This window comes from Calonectris borealis, chromosome 12 (assembly GCF_964195595.1).
Source record: "Calonectris borealis chromosome 12, bCalBor7.hap1.2, whole genome shotgun sequence".
NCBI classification, from domain to species: domain Eukaryota; kingdom Metazoa; phylum Chordata; class Aves; order Procellariiformes; family Procellariidae; genus Calonectris; species Calonectris borealis.
This window is the reverse complement of record NC_134323.1, coordinates 21,162,726-21,184,089: the sequence shown is the minus strand read 5'-3', so window position 1 is coordinate 21,184,089 and position 21,364 is coordinate 21,162,726. Positions and strand designations below refer to the sequence as shown.

Below are 21,364 nucleotides of genomic sequence, written 5' to 3'. Positions count from 1 at the left end.
GGGTTAAGAGTGAGGCCAGCTCCACTCTTACTACTATTTAAGGGTTCTAGAAGCTACCACCACTTCCATTTACCCAACAAAAAAGCTTATAAGCTCTTGTATTAGTATAGCTGAGGTGTTTGCTAAAGAAATGGTTTATTTGGTTCCAGCAGGCTGTCTTATTTTGATCAGGGCAGCTCTCCCGATAAATGGTTAAGAACATACACATTACTTCTAACAAATGGCCAATTTACTTCTGATATTGGTAATTATTTGTCTTTCTGACAAATAATTCTTTCCGTCTTTCTTTTTGATGTGACAAACTTGAAGTGCCTGAGTATTAGCACATGGAGAACTGATTGTATAATCAAATAGTCTTCAAAGATTCTGCAGAGTAACTTGGGGGCCTGAAGAGAGTTAATGTTCGTGGTCAGAACTGATAATAATACTTAGCATTTGTGAAGTGCTTTTAAGATATAAAGCACTATATGAACACACCCTAACACCATGACTGCCAAGCAGGTATTTTTGCAGCAATACAAATGGAGGAACAGTTGCAGAATTAACTCCGATTGATTAATTTGCAAGAGAGTCAAGTATGTGGTTGACTTTAAATACAGCATTCAGTGGCTGCTACTCCACTGCTTCTCGATCCCAAGATTTCCAAACGGAAATGGTGTCAAAACTGAGACTGAAGTCTGCAAATTCTTAGCTGTCAGTCTATTAAGAAATTCCCTTTTGGAAGAATTGGATGCAGCGAGAAAAAGATAACTTGGTCCCATTCTCCTGAAAATGAATGGAAATTTCTGTGAATTAGGTTAATTCCAGGTGTAAAATGCCAATCATCAAAGCAGTTAATTTATTTGCCTTAAGGTAAGAACTTAGTCTAGAGCACTGCTGAAGTAAATCCATTTGATGAATGATTTTGTCCACCCAACTATACAACTGAGTTTGAGCATTCATCTGAAAATATCTGAAGTATACATGTTACTTCAATTCCAATCCTGTCTGCTGTATCCTGATGTAATGAGGCCAACACAGACAATCCTGTATGTGGTAGGAACCTGTTTTTTTTTTCCGATTTTATGGTCCTGTGAACATTTTGCCTAGGCTAAAGTATGAAATACAGTAACAAGTAAATGTTGGTAAATCTTACTTTGAGAAATAATCCGTTTAGATTACAACCATATAGCCTCTGCAATGGGGGGCTAATGTTAAGCTAGTAGGTTAAAGAAAGGCTTTTGGGGTTTCAGGAAAATTGTGTAATAAATATGTTTTGCTGTTATTTTTAATTGATTTTCATGGTCTTTGCAATCTCTTCAGGATCCCATTTCTCTTTGGAAACTAGACATGCTTGGTGCGAAGGTAATTTTTGTCTAAGCTTTCTTCCTAAATATGTGTGTTTATATAAATCGAGAAATCCTGTTTTAAGCCTCTTGTGGCTAACAGCCACTAGGTGTCAGGTTCTGATCAGTGCTTCAAGGGGCTGCCCAGGATTCCTGTAATGGTTGGAAGTGGTCATGATGCCAATTGCCAATGCGAGGTACCTGAAAATTTATTAAAACATTACATCTTTCCCCAGAATGCAGATCTCACGTTTCTCTGAGTAATCTTGCAGAAAACCTCCCACGCTACTGCCTGTACTGAAGCGTGTCTGAAGCTTGCGAGGAGGAGGATGGTCCAGGGAGGATGGACATCGACCTTGGGTTTCAGAGCTTGGGGACGACTTCTTGTGTGACGCCAACTACTCCCTTGCCGAGAAACAGCTCCTCAAAGGTACCGCTTCCACCTCTCGATGGGAATGATTGTTGTTGAGAATCGGGGCTTCCAGGCTTTAGCCTCTGAACTCATCTCCTATCCCACAAGGACAAGAGGGAGTCTGAATGTGCTGAAGAATTGGTTCCGTAGGCACTATTGTGAAGTGTCCAAGTAAGCCTCCTTGGATGCAGAACCTATGCCTTCGTTGAGGTAGTGCGGTGGAAGTTGCTCATTTTGCCCGCTTGCCAGATGGACAAATTTTTTTTTTTTTTTTTTTTTTTTTTTTTTTTTTGCAAACAAGTCTTTTTGGTGATCTTGGCATCTGAAATGGCAGGCAGATTTCTGCAGTGCCTCTGCAGAAATGCAGGTGATGCAGCGGCAGGGTCTTGGCCTGTGCATGTGTGAATATGTCAAACAGGAGTACAGTAAGCGACTAAAATCGGATAGGGCTGGGGGGAATTGGGAGACGCAGGTTTTGCTGAACTTTAGGTTTATGCACACGGAGACCCATTCTCCTTTATAAGAACACCCAGTCCGGTCTAGGCAGAATGAATGGTAACAAACCTCCCCTCCTGGCAGCCGAGAGCGAGGAGCCCCCCGGTACCCCGCAGCCAGGGGCAGAGGCGGTGGGGGGCCGCTTTGCTCCCTTCGTTCCCCCGCTCCCCGCCGCGCCCCTTTGCTCCCTCGGGGCGCAGGGAAGGGCGGAGGGGGGGTGGCCTGCGAGCTGCCCGCGCCTTGAAAGAGATCGGCCGGTAAGGGGCGGACAACGCCGCCGGTTCGCGGGGGCCGGCCAGCGGCTGCCCGCGCAAGCCGGGGGCACTGCAACACCCCCCTTCCTCCTCCTCCTCTTCCTCCTCCTCCCGGAAAGGAGGCCAGGCCCGCGCTCCCCGCCTAAGCGGGAGGCGCTGGCCGCACGCCGCCCACCGCCGCCGGAACAAAAGGGGCGGCTGCATGGTGGCGGCGGAGAGCCGGCCCGCGCCCCGCTCCGCGCCGCGCCACCATGTCGGGCGGCGGCGGCAGCAGCAGCAGCAGCGCGGTGAAGAAGAGGAGCCCGGCGGGCTCGGCCTCCTCGCTGGCGCAGGAGGAGGACAAGCAGGCGATGGAGAAGATGCTGGAGGCGGCGGGCGGTGGGGCGCAGGAGAACGGCTGCGCCCGCTCGCCCTCGCCCTGCGCCTCCGAGGGCGAGGGGGTGACCCTGCAGCGCTCCATCACGCTGCTTAACGGCGTGGCCATCATCGTGGGCACCATCATCGGCTCCGGCATCTTCGTCACCCCCACCGGCGTGCTGCGGGAGGCCGGCTCGCCGGGGCTGTCGCTGGTGGTGTGGGCCGTCTGCGGGGCCTTATCCATCGTGGGTGCCCTCTGCTACGCTGAGCTGGGCACCACCATCACCAAGTCCGGCGGGGACTACGCCTACATGCTGGAGGTGTACGGCTCCCTGCCCGCCTTCCTCAAGCTCTGGATAGAGCTGCTCATCATCCGGCCCTCCTCGCAGTACATCGTGGCTCTGGTCTTCGCCACCTACTTGCTCAAGCCCATCTTCCCCACCTGCCCGGTGCCCGACGAGGCTGCCAAGCTGGTGGCCTGTCTTTGTGTCCGTAAGTACCCGCAGACCCTCTCCAGGTGCCTGCTGTCCTGATACCCCACGTGGCACCCTGCTCACCATCGCCTTCCCCAGAAAGTCAGCCCAAACAGCTAGCTGCCGTGAGCCCATCGCTTTACAGGAGATGCACCACCTCTCCTATGGTAAACTGGCTCCATACTGGGTTTTTGGGGCTGTTTTGAACAGCGTGAGTAGAAAATGTGGCCGCATCCCAAATAAATTGAGCAAAAAATTCCCAAACTGCCAGTTATGGGCTAGCGAGCCTCTCTGATTTCTGGCGATGCAGCGAGCAGCATGCGATAAATGCAACGTGCCCTTTGCCTGTGCGCTGGAATGGGATTTCTCGTGCCCTCCCGCAGGAGTGTGTTCCGGCAGGGTGAAATCCCCTTGCAGCCCTGCGGTGCCGAGGTGCTGCGGTGGCTGGGATGGGCGTTTATGTGCAGACGTAGGTTAGGATAATGTGCAGTTGGGAAATTATCTGTCACGAGCAACTGGTGCTGAACGTGGCCTGTGCTGCAGTGCCTGGCTGTTTTCAGCACCAGTTTTGAGATGAGACGTTTCTCGGCTGTATGCGCACTGATACTGTGCTCAAAAGCCGTTTGGGTTTTTTTTTTTTTTGCTAGCAAACATATCTCATGAGACGTTGCCTTGCAGAGAAGTTCAGTCACGCTGTGGTGAATTTAGGGCCACCGATGTCTGCCATGGCACACAAATCTCTCTCTCCTGCTGCAGTTTTTATCGTCTCCGTGGTATTTTGAGGTCTGCGGTTTTGCCAGGGAAGCCCCATTTTCCATTCCTCCGGTGATTGCAAAGTCACCCCATCCAAATTCCTCATTCTTTAAATACGTTTTCTGCCTTTCTCTCCTCATTTCCTATTCAGTCTGTGTTCCACTTCACTGGTAGTTCTTGTGCCATTGTGAAGGTGTATGTTGGAAAAAGATATAATTTTTTGTGAGGGCTTTGTAAAGCATTTACTTGCTGTACAAAATCACAGTCAGGTGATCTTTTTATTTTTTCATTTTGAGGTTGTGAAGAGAAGTCTGCTTGTTTGTGCTGTCCAAAAGGAGATTGTGTCAGATTCCTTCACCCTCCGAGGGTCGCAGGCATTCAAAAGTTGCAGCACGTGGTCGATATGGGAAGATACATTGTCTGTAAATGTCTTCATACTCAAACTGACTGAGTCTTTGGTAGATACATTATATGCCTAGCTAGTAGATATAATAAGATAAATAACAGGCAGGGCAGCAAATTGTACTTTCTTTGGGCAAGATTGAAACTTATTCATTCCCCAGATAAATTTTCAGGAACGTAAGGGCAAGTAGACAGGCACGTGGACTTTCCATCCAAGTTTTTAACAAAGTGGAGTGCATATATTAAGGAAATATAGTTATCCAACTAAGAAAGCTGTAGCAGGGTTAGAAAATAGTTCTGCTGGTGGGTTTCTTGCCTCAAGTAGGACCTTGCGAAAAATCTGGTTTTAGAGCTTTCCTGCCAGTCTGCAATATGGTTCCTTCAGTGACACAGAGAAAAGGGGCATGCATGCATGTGGCATTCACATTTTTTGCTGAGAAGCTAACAGAATTAGAGCATTGATTAGATGGACTTTCTTACTGTTTTATGTCAAAGTTTTGCTGTGCAAGAATATATTGTGGTTGACAAAGCCTTTGAGAACGTGTTTCTAATAATAAGTAACTTTTCATCTGCAGGATCTTTCCCAAAATAGGTGGGATGAGGTGTCTCTGTTCCCATTTTACTGATCAGAAAACAAACAGACGGGTAAAGTAGACTTGCCCATGGCAAGATCTGTTCAGTGACAGGGTGGATTGCAGCATGAGATTTCTTGATGCCAGGTCTCATTCCCACTTACGTTTCTCCAATAACAGTAATATAAGTGTCTCCAACTTTCTTTTGCTAGCAATTAGTAGTTTTCCTGAAGCGGAATTTGTTCTTGAACCTTTATCTTGAAATGCCAAGGAAAGAATTGCTAGTTCTACAGATCTGCGTCAATCCCATGTGTTTCTTCTTTAAACTTTACTTCCCCCGCACCGCTGGCTACTATTTTGTTTATGCTTTGGGTTAAATTTTTGTTTGTCTCCTTTGCTACAAAAGGTTAGTTCATCATGCATTGCCTTTAGCAAGTTAGTTCTCTGTAACTTTGATTTTTGGAGTTAGCTTTTCTCCTGTCTAGTGCCAAAACCACATCGTGAACTAGGAACAATAAATTAAGTAAATCTGGTCCAAGGACTCAGCGACTCGCACAAAACTTCTATGGACTAACAGGCGGCTTTGTTACATGGTTGTTCCAAACGTACCCCTACCCAGTGAGGTACTTTTTTTTTCCAAGAGCCCTAGAGTAGGAAAAATGGCCTGTTTGTACATACGCTCTAGATCATACGTTAACGAATTATCTCAAAGAGGGGAAGAACGTTTTAGGAAGCAATAGGGGAATTTGAGGCCTCCGGGCTGGAATACAGTTGAGTTATTATGTAGCCAAAACCCAGCCGCCTAGAACAGTACCAGCTGTATTCTTTGCAAAGTTTGTATCTCAACATAAAATGCAATTGACTGCATGGTTTCTAGTAAGAGGAGAAATAACAAAAGTTAATTGTTTCCACTTTGAGTGTTACTGGTGTTGAACAGTTGAATAAATAATGTGTTGTTCGGTATTTGCCACCATGAAGTACAGAAATTGAATTTCTAGGCATTAAGATAATCTAAATAAATCACAGTCTTGAAAGAAAGAAAAAATTGTTGGAATAGGGAATTTTGTTCCCCTTAAGGTGCTGAGGAAAACAAGGTGGGTGGTAAGTAGAATTTAACTACAAATGGGTATTTTCTGCTATCGAGATTGTAATCTACAGACAGTTGGTATGCAAGACTACTTCTTCCATAAGACAACATGAACGCTTATTATGGTTGCCAAATAAAAGTGTGGGAATTCACTACAGGGAAGTCTTCCGGTAGCAAGATGGGTCAAGCTGTTCATCATTAGCATGGCTTATTTGATGTTCACTGTGAAACAGCCACTGCTCCCTAGTTGTAAGAATTTGCAGGTAGTTTGGCTTAACGCTTCTCAGGCTGCGCGTTACTTAGGTAACTCATAAACTGCATGTTATTTTATCTGTAAGATTGGATGGCTGATACTTTTAGGACTGATAAATCATAAAAGCAAATGCTAAGGGATAAAAAACAGAAGGTCCACCTGGTATCCAAGCATTTTTTGAACAGAAGTAGTCAAAGTTCATGAAGCTGAGAATTTGTGCATATGTGTGAAAACCCAACAGTTACTTGAATGCCCCCAAATATGATCTCATCTAAACCAATTCTACCCCTCCTACAGAGGATGGAGGGACAGTTACTAGGTCCTGACTTTTCATATTTGATGACATCTATATTACTGATATTACAGTATCAGTATTGTACATGGCAAAGAATTAAACTACTAAGGATTCTGTACTCTGTGGTTTAGGTGCACATTTGAGGCTATGTAGATAAATGAAAATCCGTTATACTTCTTGTGGGTTCCTCCTTTTTTCTCTTGAGAAAGCATCACAGTGGAACGTACATTTGCACTGCACTTCTAACATACTTGTATCTTTTTCTGCAATTGTCTCCAATTTATTTTCACTTTGAATTAAAAAAATACACACTTTTTAACAGAATATTTAGGTAGCAAGCGTAGTTTTGAAAGAACTTGTCGTTTATATATGTTGAGGACCATCTTCACATAGCAGGAGGAGGATCATGTAGAACTGTTTAATCCTGGTAATGGCCTGAACAGTGACGTGGAACAGCATCCAATTGAAAGTGCATCTCTGATATCCTATAGTGCTAGTGGGTCAGACTCTCTTTTACAGCTGGCTGCCACTTGTGTTACATTTCTTAAATTTGAACTGATGAATCTTAACAAAAGTCGTTAAAAAAATTCACAGAGTATGTTCTAGAGATGGCTCAAGGATGGAAGGTTTCAAGTTATCCAGTTGAAGATAACATGCATATTTCTTATTTCCACCTGTTAATTTGCAGATTTCCTACGTGTGAGAGGTCTTTAAATTGTGGTACAGTAAATTACCTGTAGATAAGTGAGATGGGGGATAATGCTGCTTCCAGACCTGAGCTGGTTCTTGCTTGGTGTTTCACAAGTGCCTGAACTGTTCTTCCTACATACATTCTTAGACGCAGCCTGCCACACACCCCGTGTGCACTACATAACATGTTATTCTATAATTTACTTATTTCTTGACAATATAGTCTGCTCCACAGAAGCTTGAGAAACCCTACCAGCTGCATATAATTTTACTCTTGATCTTCAATGTCAAATCAGTGATTTGATTGTTAGCTTCTGAAGCCTTTTATCACTTGTTAATTATATATGCTAATCTGGCACTAATAACCCCAATATTGCTGCAGCAATATCTGCTACTTCCAAAGCTACAGTATTTTAATCTTCTTTAACATTTCTTTAGACTTCCTTTGCTGCTTCTGAAATACTATTTTGGGCACACCTCCTGCAAGCATGGAATTCCACTAAAATGATCACACATTTCCCATTCGTCTCTTTAGTTATGAACAGCCTAATAATGGAAGAATTAGTAGCAGTAGCATTAGTGCAGAGTTGAGTCATATCTAATAGCACATGTCATATGGAGGCGCCAGAGCCTGACACCCCCCTGAGTACATTGTGAGTTAGAGGAGGGGAATGGTATCAAATGCAGGTTTGGCAAAAGTGTATAAACACATGCCTTGAATGCTTGCCAAATTATAGCCGTAGTCTATAAGTGAATATTCAGTGTTAGCATTTCAACTAGAAATCGTGTATGTTGAAAGCAGGAACGTCTTTATTTCGTATTAAGGTTTTACTTTAAATCTGACAGTTTGGCTGCTTGACCAGCTGTTTAAAGTGAAGCTATGGGTAGATTTTGAACTCATCAGGTAGTAGATGGCAAGCAAGGCAAGCACAAAATACATCTTACGCTTGTCTGTTTAAGATGGGTTTATTCTGCAGCATTGCTACTTGGAATTAATCTGCCAGGACAAGCAGGGTGTGAAGCTTTGAAGACTTTGGGTTTTTTTCTCCTCCAGAAAGGTGGATTAAATGACTAAGCTGTGTCAGCAAATATGCACTTGTTTGATCAGAGTGGAAGGAAGGGGTCTTTAGAATCCCTGTTGTATGGGTAATGTTGCAAGACTGAGGTTGCTTTTCTAAATCTGCATTTAATTAGAGAAAGTAGCATTATTGAAAATAGCCTCTGACACTAGCAGGACTCTCCTGAAATGGATGAAGGTTTGGAGGACTCTTGTAACACAGCAAGGAACTACTGCATTTCTTGGCATCCCTGTCTTGGCTCTCACAACAAACGTCCCTTTAAATTTTATTGTGTTTGAATGATTTACACTACCCCTGAGATCCTTCAGAGTCTTTCTTTTCTGACATGGACAAATTGGGAAGGCTTTTTCAGAGAAACGCGCCATGGTCAGCCTAATTCCAAGCAACATCACTAGGTATTTCAAGTATTCCAATAGTCTCATGGTCCCAGTCTCAGATGTGGCCACTAGATGAAATGCAGTGGATGAGAAAGCAGTTTCTTGCCAGCCAGCATGCAGAGCTGAATTCTGACCCTCTGCGTGGCATAGGTGGCATGATCCAGACTAAAACCTGCCTGGAATTTTTCATTAAGTTCATGACCCAGGATTTAGCACTCGATGCTGAGGTTCAGCCACCTTCCTGTGGATTTGTGGAACCTAATTCAGTACAACTACGGGAAGGGGTTTCTGTATCGGTGTAACATCATTGTGGGCCAGGTAAGATGCCATGTTTTGCAGGTCCAGTAGCTGACCATCTGGCAAGCATGGTTACACATCTGTGAGGCTTAATGTGCACATAAAATATTACTAAGTGTTGTTTGCTGTTAGGAAGATGTTTCATAAGAGGTGGGGGTAAGAGAAAGATGTTTAGCTTGTGATAGTTGTGCAGTCCTTTTAATTTGCTGGGAATGGAAGAAATATACCTTTTTCTCCCATTACCAAGTCTGTATTTTGTTTGTCTTCCCATGGTAAAAGTACCTGTTTTGTGGAACTGCTGCATCATGTAAACTAGAAACTTGGACAGTAAAAATACAAGCTTCTTTCTAAGGAGACAAAATAGTAACTCTTACCACTAGCTAGGAGTTAGCTCCCCTAGCATTAATAAATTCTTCGTAGTTTTTCATGTAACACACAATTTGAATAGTGTAAACTGTATTACTGTTACTATGGTACCTTGGTACCACAGTGATAGGTGCATTTATATAGGCTCGAGATCCAGCCTCTGCAGTATCTGCAAACCATGAAGCTCTTCACTGAGCTCTTCCTCTGGGCAGTCCTGGTGCTGCCTTTTGGCCCTGCCTGTGCCGCACTGGTTGGCACAACTCTGGAGAGAGCGGTGGCAAGTAAGTGCTTGTTAATTTATTCTTGCAGAATTCTGGAAACTTGAGGGTGTGGATACTTCTGGGAGCTGTGCTACATGATGAAATGCTAGCATCATCCCGCTTTGCACTAACTTCTCTGGCTCCCAGCTCCAAGCCTATTTCAGCACCAGGGGCTTCCTGGAATTGAAAGCCAGCGGAGAGATGGAGCTGTGACACCTGCAGGGTGTCTGCGGCCATTTGTTGGAGACATCCAGAGTTCACAGTCTCGGGGGGTGGGTCTGGAGACGATCCCTCTTCTTAAACTCTAGTGGTAGGGCAGCCTTTGCCTTCTCCTTTCACCTGTTGTTTTTGGATGCGCCTACCCCTGGTTCCTCAGTGTTGCTGTTTTGGGAAGAAAAATAAAAAGGAAACTGTAAACTGTTACCAGGTATGTTTATTATTATAAGTTGATTTTAATATAGACACATTTGCTCTGGGGCCAAGTGCTCCTTTCCAACAGCCTCATGTGCCACTAAGCATTTCCCTTCTACAGACTACTGGCTATTAAGTTTCTCCAGGGACTTGTCCTTGAAGAAATATCTGCAAAGGTTTTCCTCCTGCTTTTTCTCTTTACCACCTTGCAGGGCACGAGTCTTCACTCAGTATCTATCAAGTTGGAATTTCCCTAACCATTTTCTGTGTATGTCTCATGTTAGATTGTGCTATTAGAAATAGATACCTGAGACTATTGGAAGACACTGTGGCATCACAGCCACCTGAATATGAAGTGGGTTTTTTTTGGCCTTAGTGCATAGCTGAGGCATTGATGTCCCCATGTTTTAAACCACTGTAGTCAGTGTAGCGTAATTCCTTGTTTGTACTGTGTGGACTAACTCTTTATTTTCGACGTGTCTAACCTCTTGTGGGCTTAGGCAGCAGGTCCCGTTAAAGCATGTGGACCATTTTGTGTCTGTGCCATGTGCTGCTGTCATCCCTGTGGTTTGTTTCTTGGTGGCCAACGGCTCAGCTTGTCTTGTCTCTGTTTGAAACCTGGCTGCACCATCTTTGGTAAAAGAGAAAACTGCTTGTCCATCGTCTGCACTTTATGAAGAGTGAAAGGAGCAGCCTTTGCTGTAGGACGGGGTAATGGAGAGGAGCTGAGAACTGTTCTGTAAGTAATTCTGAGGAGAAAATCAACATCATCCAGTGGCAGATGGTAAATTGAAGCTTCGCCTTACAACTGTAAGGGCTAAGCACTTTGGAAATGTGAGAGTTACAAGGAGGAATCATTGCACGATTCATCTCTGCATGCGGACAGTGTTACAGTCTCCGTTTTCCTGGCAGGGAAGCTGAGGTGGAGGATTTCCCTTTATTCTTCCCCTTTCTTTCCACAAGTTCCCTACCCTATTATGCATTGTTATTCTGGTCCTGTAATACCACGAACAGGCATCCATGGGTAACTTGCAGCAAGTTAATTGAGTTTACTTCTTTGAAGCAAGCTGCTTCCAGACATTTATCCTTGTTATAGAAGCGTATACTGAATTATGTAGGAAGCAGTACAGGTCAAGACCAGGGAAACCTATAGGAGATGAATAAAGGACAAAAGTGACATTGTGCAAGGCTCCCAAGGTATGTAACCTCACACGCAGCATGAATGCAGCTGTGCCAGTACCTCAAGAATTCCTACACCCATTTCAGAAATGTTTCACCTGAAAAGCTGTTAAAGATCTTGGGTTGAGCAAACCCCCATCTCCCCAACAGCAAGTTACATATGGTGCTGGAATTGGATCCTTTTTCCCCCCTGTGAATGAGGACGAGTGTGGAGAGCTGTGGATCGGATGCTTGTTTGCTCTTTTTTCCAAACGGAGTCTCTCTGAGCACTGTCTTTACTCCATCTCCGATCCATGGCCACGTTCCATTACCCTGGGAAAGCTGCAGCCCTGCCTTTTTCTACAGGACAGTTGCCAAGAGTGTTGCATCATAAATGCCAAGCCCCAGTTTACCTGTCTTAGGGCTCCGTTCACATACTGTTTGCTTTGGGCAGAACCACATGCCCGCAGGGCAGCTTTACTACATCCTGCCTTTCCTTTGTAGACACAGGAGCTGTTGTTACATATAGTGTGTTCGTCATGGACTTGTTCTGTGTGGGGATTGTCACGATCCCTTTCGATGTCTGCTTTGTCGGGGTTTATTCCTGTTGTCACCTAGAAATTATGTTTGGGAGGGATCTTGGAACTTGACTTCAAAGGAATATGCCCATAAAATGTGAATTGCGGGGGGGGAAGGTTCTGGGTCCCGTGTTGGGTTAGTCGGTTTATCCTTGGGTCCTATCAGTAAAGGGGAAATTACCTGACTCTGCGGGTGAGTGCCAGCGGAGCAGGTTAAGTGACATGCCTGAAGCCTGCAGGGACTACTAGGACAGAGTTAAGGAATTGAAGCTGGACCTGCTGTTGTCTTTACAAAGCCTAACTTCTCTTTAAAAGCCTCTGGATTCCCCTGTTAGGGGTGGCTTGAGTATCCTGAAACAAAGCTCACCCTCGGCTAGGCTAGAGCAGTCACCAGAGGAGATGAAGGGGTGAACAGCACCTTGTGAGCATGTTCTCTCTACAGCAGTCAAAAACCAGTATCTTCCCTACTTCTGGGGTTAACAGCACCTTGTGAGCCTGTTCTCTCTACAGCAGTCAAAAACCAGTATCTTCCCTACTTCTGCCAGACATAAGAGGTAAATAAATAAAAGTACCCTCTCTTACATCTGCAATCACTGCAGCTTTCTAGCTCCTATTATCCCAATTATGTAAAGCCTTTGGAGAGGGGCTGTTGGATTGGACAGACTGTGTCACGTCAGGTCGTGCTGAAATCCTTATTCCTAGAATGATTCCCAGGAACGGCCTGGATGGGTCACGCTAAAGGTCTGCCTCGCTGCATAGCTGGCTTCTGACAACGGCCAGCGGCTGTAGCCTTAGGAAAGGTGCTGCAGAAATTAGGGCAGCGCCGTCTGATCTTTCCCTGCGTCGTATCATTCCCTGATTTATAGTAAAGCTGTGGCTGTGCAGCTTCCCCCCGTTGTTCATGTGGAGCAGTTCACCCAAGGTGAACGGACCGGCACCAGGAGGAGTCCCGCAGCCCCTGCTTCGCAGGCTAGCATCTCGAATCAAAAGAATAAAACTTTCTGCTTTAAGAAACCCTAGCCCTCTGGTCTCCTGAGAAGTTGAGCAGCCACTGGAATTCATCTTGGCGTTTTACTGAAAAAGTACTCGGTCTGTCTTTTCGTCTCAGTGTCTTTAGGATTCTTTCTGGTGGGTGAGACTGGGGTTTTTTTTAGCCCTTCCTATGTTGAAAGTATTCAAGTGTAGTAACTCCACCACACTCCTTTAGGAAAGACAAATATTATTACATGGTGGGAAAAGCAAAGCAGAGGGACTGTGACTGGAGGGGCTCTGAATCACAACTGGCATGGAAGAAGCTCTCAGCCCTGTTCAGAGTCTCTGACCCTAAGTGTTTTCTTATTTTTACAGAGCCTGTTTGTCTGGCACCGATATGTTTTTAAGGGCTGAATACTGACGCTTCTGCTGCTTTTCAGTTTTGGACTGTGTAGAAAGCTTTTGCCTTTTATGTACACCACTGCCGTCCCACGGTCCGTCCGGCAGACTCTACAGAACCAGAACGTGAAAAACGGCCTCGAGAAAGTCAGTATTTAATGTGGAGGCTGAAGCAGCTATTGTCAAAGAAACAGAATGCCTAAATGGGGAAGGCACTGTCGCACCTCTAAGGGCTGTCTTCGCTAACGGGAAAAGTGTGCTTTTAGATGCGTTAGCTCATCCTTTAAATATCCCTGTGTAAACAAGGAGAGTTTTATTTTTAGCCTAATCGCTGGTCGAAGTGAATCCTGGATCCTCGGTTCCCTCCCCATCCTCCCCACTAGGATTCACCAGAGGTGTTTTTAGTAGATGAATTGTGATCTGTGTTACTGATATTTCGCTGTGTTTTCTTCTCTCCCCCTCACCACCCCATGTAGCACAGACGTACTGTAAATTGACCTTGCTAACCTTCATTTTCTTCTCCCCTGTATATCTGGACAGTCTCCCTTTTAGCATACTGGTTGGAGCAGATACATCTCAATCCTGCTGCAAGGTGACAAAGCCGTGACCTTGCAACCCGCCGATAGTGCTGGCCTGCTGCTTGATGCTTGGAAAGCCTCCAAGCCCGGGCACGCCGTGTCTTTCTAATTCCGTGCACCGTATCTCCCCTGAACAGCACGGGGTGGAGGGACCCTGGGACGGGGGGTTACCTTTGGGGGAGGTGGTGTGGCAGGTTTGTTGGCACGGTTCCTCGCTGCTTGGCTGTCGGCCGTGTGCCGAAGCAGGTCAGCCAAAGCCCAGCTCCTGCTGTCCTGTGACCTGTGCGGGAGCCCGCCGGGTCCTTCACAACGAAAACAGCTCTGGGTCATTTCAGTCTCACCCACTCCAAATGCCCAAAGTGCCAAAGGGGCTTGAAAGGTATGGTACAGAAAAAAAAAGTGAATCTGAAATTCCATATTTTCTTCTGGCTTTTGTTCTTGTGGGATATATTGGATCACATGCTTTTCTTTGAGAAGACATCCAACTCTTCATTTCTCCAAACTTCAAATGCTCTTGTATTGAGATGACACTAGATCCTAGAGGTTTGGGGGGCGAGGGGAGCCAGTGATCCTGAAAGCAGGCATCGTATTCTGGGATGTGCAGTCTGCTGCACTGGGACTGGCTTTGCTCCTCCCTGCCTAAAGATCCCCTACAGGCAGCTTTTAGCTGAGCAATGTATGGACACTTAAATCCTCTCAGTCTGATGCATATTGCTGTTGTGCTGCGGCCGTGGCAGGCTCTCAGACCCCTGTGAATGAATGATGCAACTCGTATCCCTTCTTGCCTGCATGTGCTCTGAGTCACCGGGAAGTCCTGTCGCTCTCTGCGCTCGCTCCCTTCGGGAATGCGAAGTCTCATGGTTGCTGTCAGACTGCGGTCCCCGAAGACCGGGCTCTCTGAAGCCAGCCCGTGGGTACATCTGAGCCCATGCGTGCCCATATGTTCCAGGAAGGCTATTCCCAGCTCTGGCATGGGCTCTGTGTGCGTTTCCCTGAACTCTTACCAATGCAGTTGCTTTCTCACAGGCAGGGCAGGATGCTGGGTGGCAGTGAGCCACTCAGACCCTTTGAAATGTCCAAATACTCCTTCCTCCTCCCATGGTTTTATTTCTCAGTTTGCAGTTTAATGTGCCCTTGCTGGGAGGCAGGGTGTGAGGCTGCAGGAACTTTGCTATGTGAGCAGCTCTGGTGCGTGGTCCTGCCGCAAGCTGGAGAGCAAAGGCAGGCACTGCCGATCCTGTGCAACCCTCTCATGTTGGAGGTGAGGCAGTGAATACACGGTGTGCTGGTGCCTGCGTCCTTCGCCTGCACGTGTGCGCTCAGGCTGCGCTCAGCTGGGTACCGGTCTGTACCTTGCTTCAGAGTAGGGCTGCGTTCTGGTTTTCCGTGTGATGCTCAGCATGCGTTGAGGGTCTTAAGGCACTGGGTGCTCACCACGCCGTCCGACTACTGGTATTTTTGCCTCCCACCTTTGTCCATCGCCTTCCCCCGTTCTGAAGCACCCCATGCGGCTCAGCCCCATGAGGACAGGCTTGTGGCCAGAGTCTCCACCAGCAGTCTCCTGGAGAGGTTGGTGACCTGACAAAGGTGCTGCTGAGCCCCCTCGTATCTCCTGGGGTTTGGTTAAGGCTGAAATACCTACATCAAATGCTCTGGGCTTTAAACTGTGAGCGCAGATATAGCCCATAACTTCAGGAGAGGGTGATCTGCGTCGGAGCTGAATATTTTGGGGAGCAGCTGTTTGGCTCTGGTCAAGGCAATGGGATCCTGTGAAAATGAGCTGCAGGATGTGGGAAGGAGCCTTTGCCACGAGGGCAGAGGCCAGCCTGGAAAGGATCCTGCAGGGAAAAGCCTCCAGCTCAAGAAGAAAGGTTGAGGTCCTCTCCTCCCCAAGCAGCTCGGTGACCGGTCGGCGCCGGGGGCTGCTGCCAAGCCGGTGTGGAGGCCGTGAGGGATGGCTTGGTGCAAGGGAGGCGAGGAGGAGGAGAGGACATCCAGCACGTGCGGCACTGTCATTCTCTGCGTGACATTTGCCCGTCTCTATAACAAGCAACAGGCTCTGGGGAGCGGAGAGTGAGCAGGGCATGAAAATAGTAAGGGATTTGGAAGAGCAGTAAAGGTTTTAGCCATTATTTTCTCTGAAGCAGGTGAAACGGGGCCAGTCAGCAGCTTCGTGGCTTTAGACAAGCGCTAGTTCACGCTGTCCCTTGCCTGGTAGGAGTGCCACGCTGAATAGTGGCAGGAGCGGGCGATACAGAGGGGGGTGATGGGGGAACAGGGCAAAAAGGGTAGGAAATGAGGCTTCATTAGTTGTGTTAACCACAGAGCAACTTGTAGGTGGTGGGAGCTTCTGGGCAAGCAAAACGCTGCATGAGGAAGGCAATGCAATCAAACACAAGCCACAGCAAACTCGAGCTGTTGCGCTGGCCTGCTCTGTGCAGCCCTCTCTTCCATCGCTGCGGCGTGCGGCCCGGGTGAGCATCTCGGAAAGCCTGCTCGACCGTCCTGGCACCACCGGTCGAGCGGGTCAAACAGAGATGAGGGTTTCCTTAGATCCGGCTTCTCTTCCCGTCTGTGCCGCTGACCTGCCGGCGTTGTTTGTCTCGTAGCTTGCCAAATGGGTCAGGGCAGGGACCTGCCTTTATGTTTATGCAGTGGGCAGAACGGTGTGGCCTCGGTACCGTTATACGAATAACTATATATCAGCTGTGGAAGTTTGTCCTGACATTTCTATGGTGTTTTCACACAATAGCAGCATTAAATTGGATCGACTTAACAGGGATGGCAGCCAAGCACTTTGATGCTAATGCTTGCAGTAACCACTTTTATTTATATGCCCTCAGAACGCACTTTCCCATGCAGCAGGGCAGCTCCTTGTCCCAGGGAGCGTACGCACCATTCAAACCACCTGCTGCCACAACGAAAGACAGAATAGAGAAGTGCAGTGGCTGCAGAGCCTTGCTTTTGAAAAGTTTCTATTTTAGGAAGAGACTCTTTGTGTTTCCTGAAGTTTTCGCAAAAAGCAAATGCCAATTTGTCATAATTTTTTTTGCATTTTAAGTGTTTCGCTGAAAACTGATGTTTCTCCTCTTGTCCGTTTCCCTTAGTGCTCCTCACAGCAGTGAACTGTTACAGCGTGAAGGCTGCTACTCGTGTTCAGGATGCCTTTGCTGCGGCAAAACTGCTGGCGCTGGCTCTGATCATCATTCTTGGCTTCGTGCAGCTTGCAAAGGGTGAGTATGTCTCCTTTTTCTTTTGAAGGAGGTGTGCAGTTAGAGCAGAATCTGGGAATTAGGGACAAAGCCCAGGAGTCCTAACCCAAGCATTTCAGAGCTAGCAGAAATGCTTTACAAGCGTCTTTTGTTCTCTTGCATGCTTGGGTGATACCTCAGCTCATGCTTTGCAAAGGGCTGAGTGCTTTTGTGCATTTTATTTGTGACGTCTCGTATTTACCTTGCTGAAGTTATGCTGGATTTCATGCTACTGGAACCCAGCATATACCACCCAAGGTCTTTTCCATTTAATTCAGTCACTGTGTAGCCTCTCCCTTTGAGATTGCAGAGCTGCCAGGTCTACATGGATTGAAAATTTGGGTGCTGTGGCTCTCAGAAGTCTTTTCTGTAACTGGTGGCTGCTCATGGCCATTTGTTAGTAGAGAAGTATCTGCATGTGCAAACCAACCCTCAGTAATTTTCATTCTTTCACAAACTGCCCCCGTACGCTTCCCTTCTTCCTGCTTCAGGTGTGGAATAGCTTGATCGAGCCCATGGGGTCACAGGGGGATGCCTGGGTCAGGCAAGGCTGCAGAAACCGCATGACGAACAGTGATATTAGGGCGCTCAGCTGACACTAGCGTGCACGTCTGTCAACTAGCATCTAAAAAAGAAGCTAAAAATTGGAAGATAAAGCATATTTTCTGGTGGTTTTGCTTGTTTTCTTCATGCAGGCTTAAAATCCTCTCAAACTTAGGGAGATATTTTTTCCCAAACCCATCTGATTGATTAACTAACCCACACAGATAAGCCTTACTGTGTGCTTTTTTGTGCGAGTTTTATGAAAATGAACTTTTCTTAGGGAACAGTACAGGCGCTATTTGTTAAACGTGGATAAAAATCTATAGATAGTCCCGCCTGTCTCTGACCTGGGAAGTGCGTGTGTGTGTATGTTTGTGTGTGCACGTGGGTCTTTTTAATGCCTGTCTCAGCTATGGGAGCCAGTGCTGTCTTTGCAGAATTTCTTGCTTTATCAGAGGTTTTATTTTCTTCCAGCTCAGTGCCTACGCTCAACAGGAACATTGTTTGAGGCTTATCACAAAATATACCTCCTTCCTCTTCATAACTCCCCAGGCTGCTTTGCTGAACTTTTTTTTCTCTCTTAGAAAGAAAAGGAGAAGTAAACATAAATCTCTGTTAGTTCTTTAACGTTTTACCAATAAAAGGTCTTTACAATTGTTTTTTGCTTGCAGGTAATAATCTTAATTTGCTCCTTCAGAATCACCTTCCCTCCCTCTGTACTGTTCTTTTGTCCTTTTCTTGAGGGTGAATCACTTTCAGCCCTGGTTCCTCAGGTACAAATACATGATATTTCCATTGACTTAAGTCTGTAACCAATGAAGAGATTTCAGTCTTGTGTACAAAAAACCCCGTCCTATATTCTTCTGCCTCAGAAGCGTTTTACCTCCTGTGAAGGCTATTAGAGTTTGAAGTTTTCGGTAGGTCTGGAGAGGTACAGCTATGACTTGTGTGCATCTCGCAGTACAGCTCTTTTCATGTCACATGAGTTTACTGCTAATCCACCTGGCCGCTTCAGACAGAGTGAAAGGTAACAAGATCAAAAGCAATAGTGAGGTGATAACATCTGAAGGCAAAGACCCTTTCTTCCTGTCTGTGCACACAACACTCAACATAAAGCAAGCCGGTTCGGAGTGGGAACCTTGGGATCTGCAGAGGATGCTCCTCATAGAGCCAACGTTTACACCTTGTCCTAAGTGGCACACTGCTGCTTGTCCGAGTTCCTGTTTTACAACATACCGCCTGTGGTCTAACATGGATTTTTTTAATCTCCTTATGGAAGCTGCAAGCTCTCCGGTAAGTCCTTAAGAATGTGCAAGATCCTTTCGTATGCCCTTCCTTAGCTTCCACGTACATTTTGCAACTTTCTCAGCTTTTCTTTAAATCATGCCAGGTAACTTGATGCTTTTATGTAACAGAAATACATCAAGAGATTGTCTTTTTTCTTACTTTTTCTTCAAGGAAAGCAAACTACCATCACTTAAAGCATACTGAAAATGGGAAAGCACTGCACGGTTCTCCATCTTCGTTGGGACAAAAAATGATGGGTGCAAGGGTAATTTAAATTAGCCATTAGAAAAACACTTTCAGCTGTAATGCAGTGCTCAAGAAGATTGTCCAGGGAGGCTGTCTCACTGGAGATTCACAAGAACAGGTTAATAAACACCTCTCTGGAATGGTTTAAGTGAGTCGAACCTGCCTTGGAGCAGAGGGACAAACCCAGTGCACCTGGAAGCCACCATGTCTGCGCTCTCCGGGGCTGCGCTGTGCGTTAGCACGGTGCAGAGCTGCTGGACCTTCTCCAGGCGAAATACTATAGGGCCAGTCTTCTAAAACCCTGACGCTTTTAAATGGGTAACTTTTTTCTAAAAGCCTGTTTGGCCTCTGAGTAGGTGGGTGATCCTGAGTCCCACCCATGGCACACTGCCACGGCTTTGCCGCTCCTCTGTGTGCCCTTGTTTTCTTCTCTACCAGTTCCAACGCTCTTTGGACAAAGAGGACTCTTACCACTACCAGCTCAGTAAATTCAGTCCCAAGCCGGCAGCTATTATTGGGGTGAAATACACAACAAGTTGACTTGTCTGGGGCTGCAGTTTCAGTGGTGAGGGGGTTGTGTGTTCCCATAACGTTCCGGATAGTGCCTGAGCAGTGCTGATTAACTTGCTTTAATGGTTACTGTCCCATTGCTGGTTTATGTTTACAATATCCATAAACAGAGAAGAGGAGCAATACCACAGTTTCTTGCTCAAATGTGGGAACTTCTGAGACTTCACGGTCTTTCTCTGTATCGACCTCCTGCCTTCAGCTCTTGGCTTTTTTTCTTTTTACCCTTTCATTGGATATTTTTGTTATTTTCAGAAAAGCAGTAACATCTCAAGACAAAGAAATATGTGGCAATATTACCACACAGAAAACGACGTTTCCTTGTGATCTTTCTGTGGACAGCTGTTTTACATCACTTCTTTCATGCAACTTCAAAAGGAGGGTAGAAGTTGGTTTCCTACTTGGACAGCCTTTCAGCTACTTGAAAGTTGACTCAGTATAGCTGACCCAGTTGGGATGCAATTATTTTACTAATACAAAAGTTACACTTTTAAAAGCCTTTGTGGGGCTAGAGTTGTGTTGCTTTAAAAGTTCAGTGTCCTGGACTGGGTGTATTGATGTGTAAAACCTTATATAGGGACTCCCAACTATATAGCCCACCAGCCTGTAGCACTTAAATAGTATAAATAACTTATAGCATAGACAGGATCAGGATTTTTTCCCTCCAGTGTTATAAAAACTAGGCTTATTTTTGGTTCTAGTGTTTTACCAGCTCTCGCAAATTGCCTTCTGTCCAGCCACCTCTGGGTATATTTTGGCCATAGTCTTGACCTGGTGAGTGGGATGCCTGGGACCAGATCGTGCAGCCGGTTTGGAAGTGGCTGTGCAGGTTTAAGGGATGTTTTCTGTACTGGGTGTGACACAGAGGTCTGTGGTTAGGTCTGCAGCTGTGCTCTTCGTACCCGATCACCCTGCACCTCACAGTGCCTTAAAATCTAACCTAGGCATGAAATGGTAAAAAACGTGCTAATCTTTAAGGACACACTCATGCTTTTTACATGCGAGGAAATTTAGGAAAGGTTTTGATGTCCAAAAGATCTAAAAAAAACCATATCACAGACATGTTTCAGGTATATTCTTTTCTGTTGTTGATGTCCTAGGGTTTCTTAAATGTGTACCCGCCCTTGGGCAGCTCAAGCAGCGTTCCTGGCTGCTGCGCGTTCGGGGAGTGCTGCAGTGCTGGGCTCCAGCCCTCGCTGCGATTCCTCACCGGCAGTTCTGCTTAAAAAAAAGAATTGGGCGTTTGAGACTTAGGGAAATAGAATTTAACATTCATTTTATTGAATTATTTTTATTGAACTTAGTGTCCCTTTTCCTCTTAATGCCTGATTTCTGATCTTAAATTTCTCATCTGCGGTGCCTCGAGTGCCTGTTTGATGGCAGCAGCATTATTCTAACTCCTTTCATTGGGCTTGTCAGAGACCAGCAGCGTTGCATCTGCTGAACAAGCACAGGGGGAATTAAGGACAGAGTAGGCAGGTTTAACTCCAGACATTTGGCATGAAGAACTTAGACTAGGCAGAGTGTTTTGGGTTTTATCTTGTTTTTTCTTTAAATAGATGTGTACAATACCAGCCAGCACTGGCACCCCCCACCCCAATATTGTTTGCTCCTTGTAAAAGGTATT

The 21,364-nt window shown here is 46.1% G+C and overlaps 1 protein-coding gene across 1 annotated transcript in view; it reads left to right on the top strand.

Moving 5' to 3' along the window:
• The first annotated feature begins 2,035 nt into the window (after positions 1–2,035).
• Positions 2,036–21,364, top strand: part of SLC7A5 (solute carrier family 7 member 5) — a 41,844-nt gene continuing 22,515 nt past the window's right edge. The window contains exons 1-2 of the mRNA XM_075161569.1: positions 2,036–3,335; positions 16,951–17,076. Of these exons, the coding sequence (XP_075017670.1) occupies positions 2,738–3,335; positions 16,951–17,076 (724 nt within the window). The 5' untranslated portion in view covers positions 2,036–2,737. The remainder of the gene's footprint in view (positions 3,336–16,950; positions 17,077–21,364) is intronic.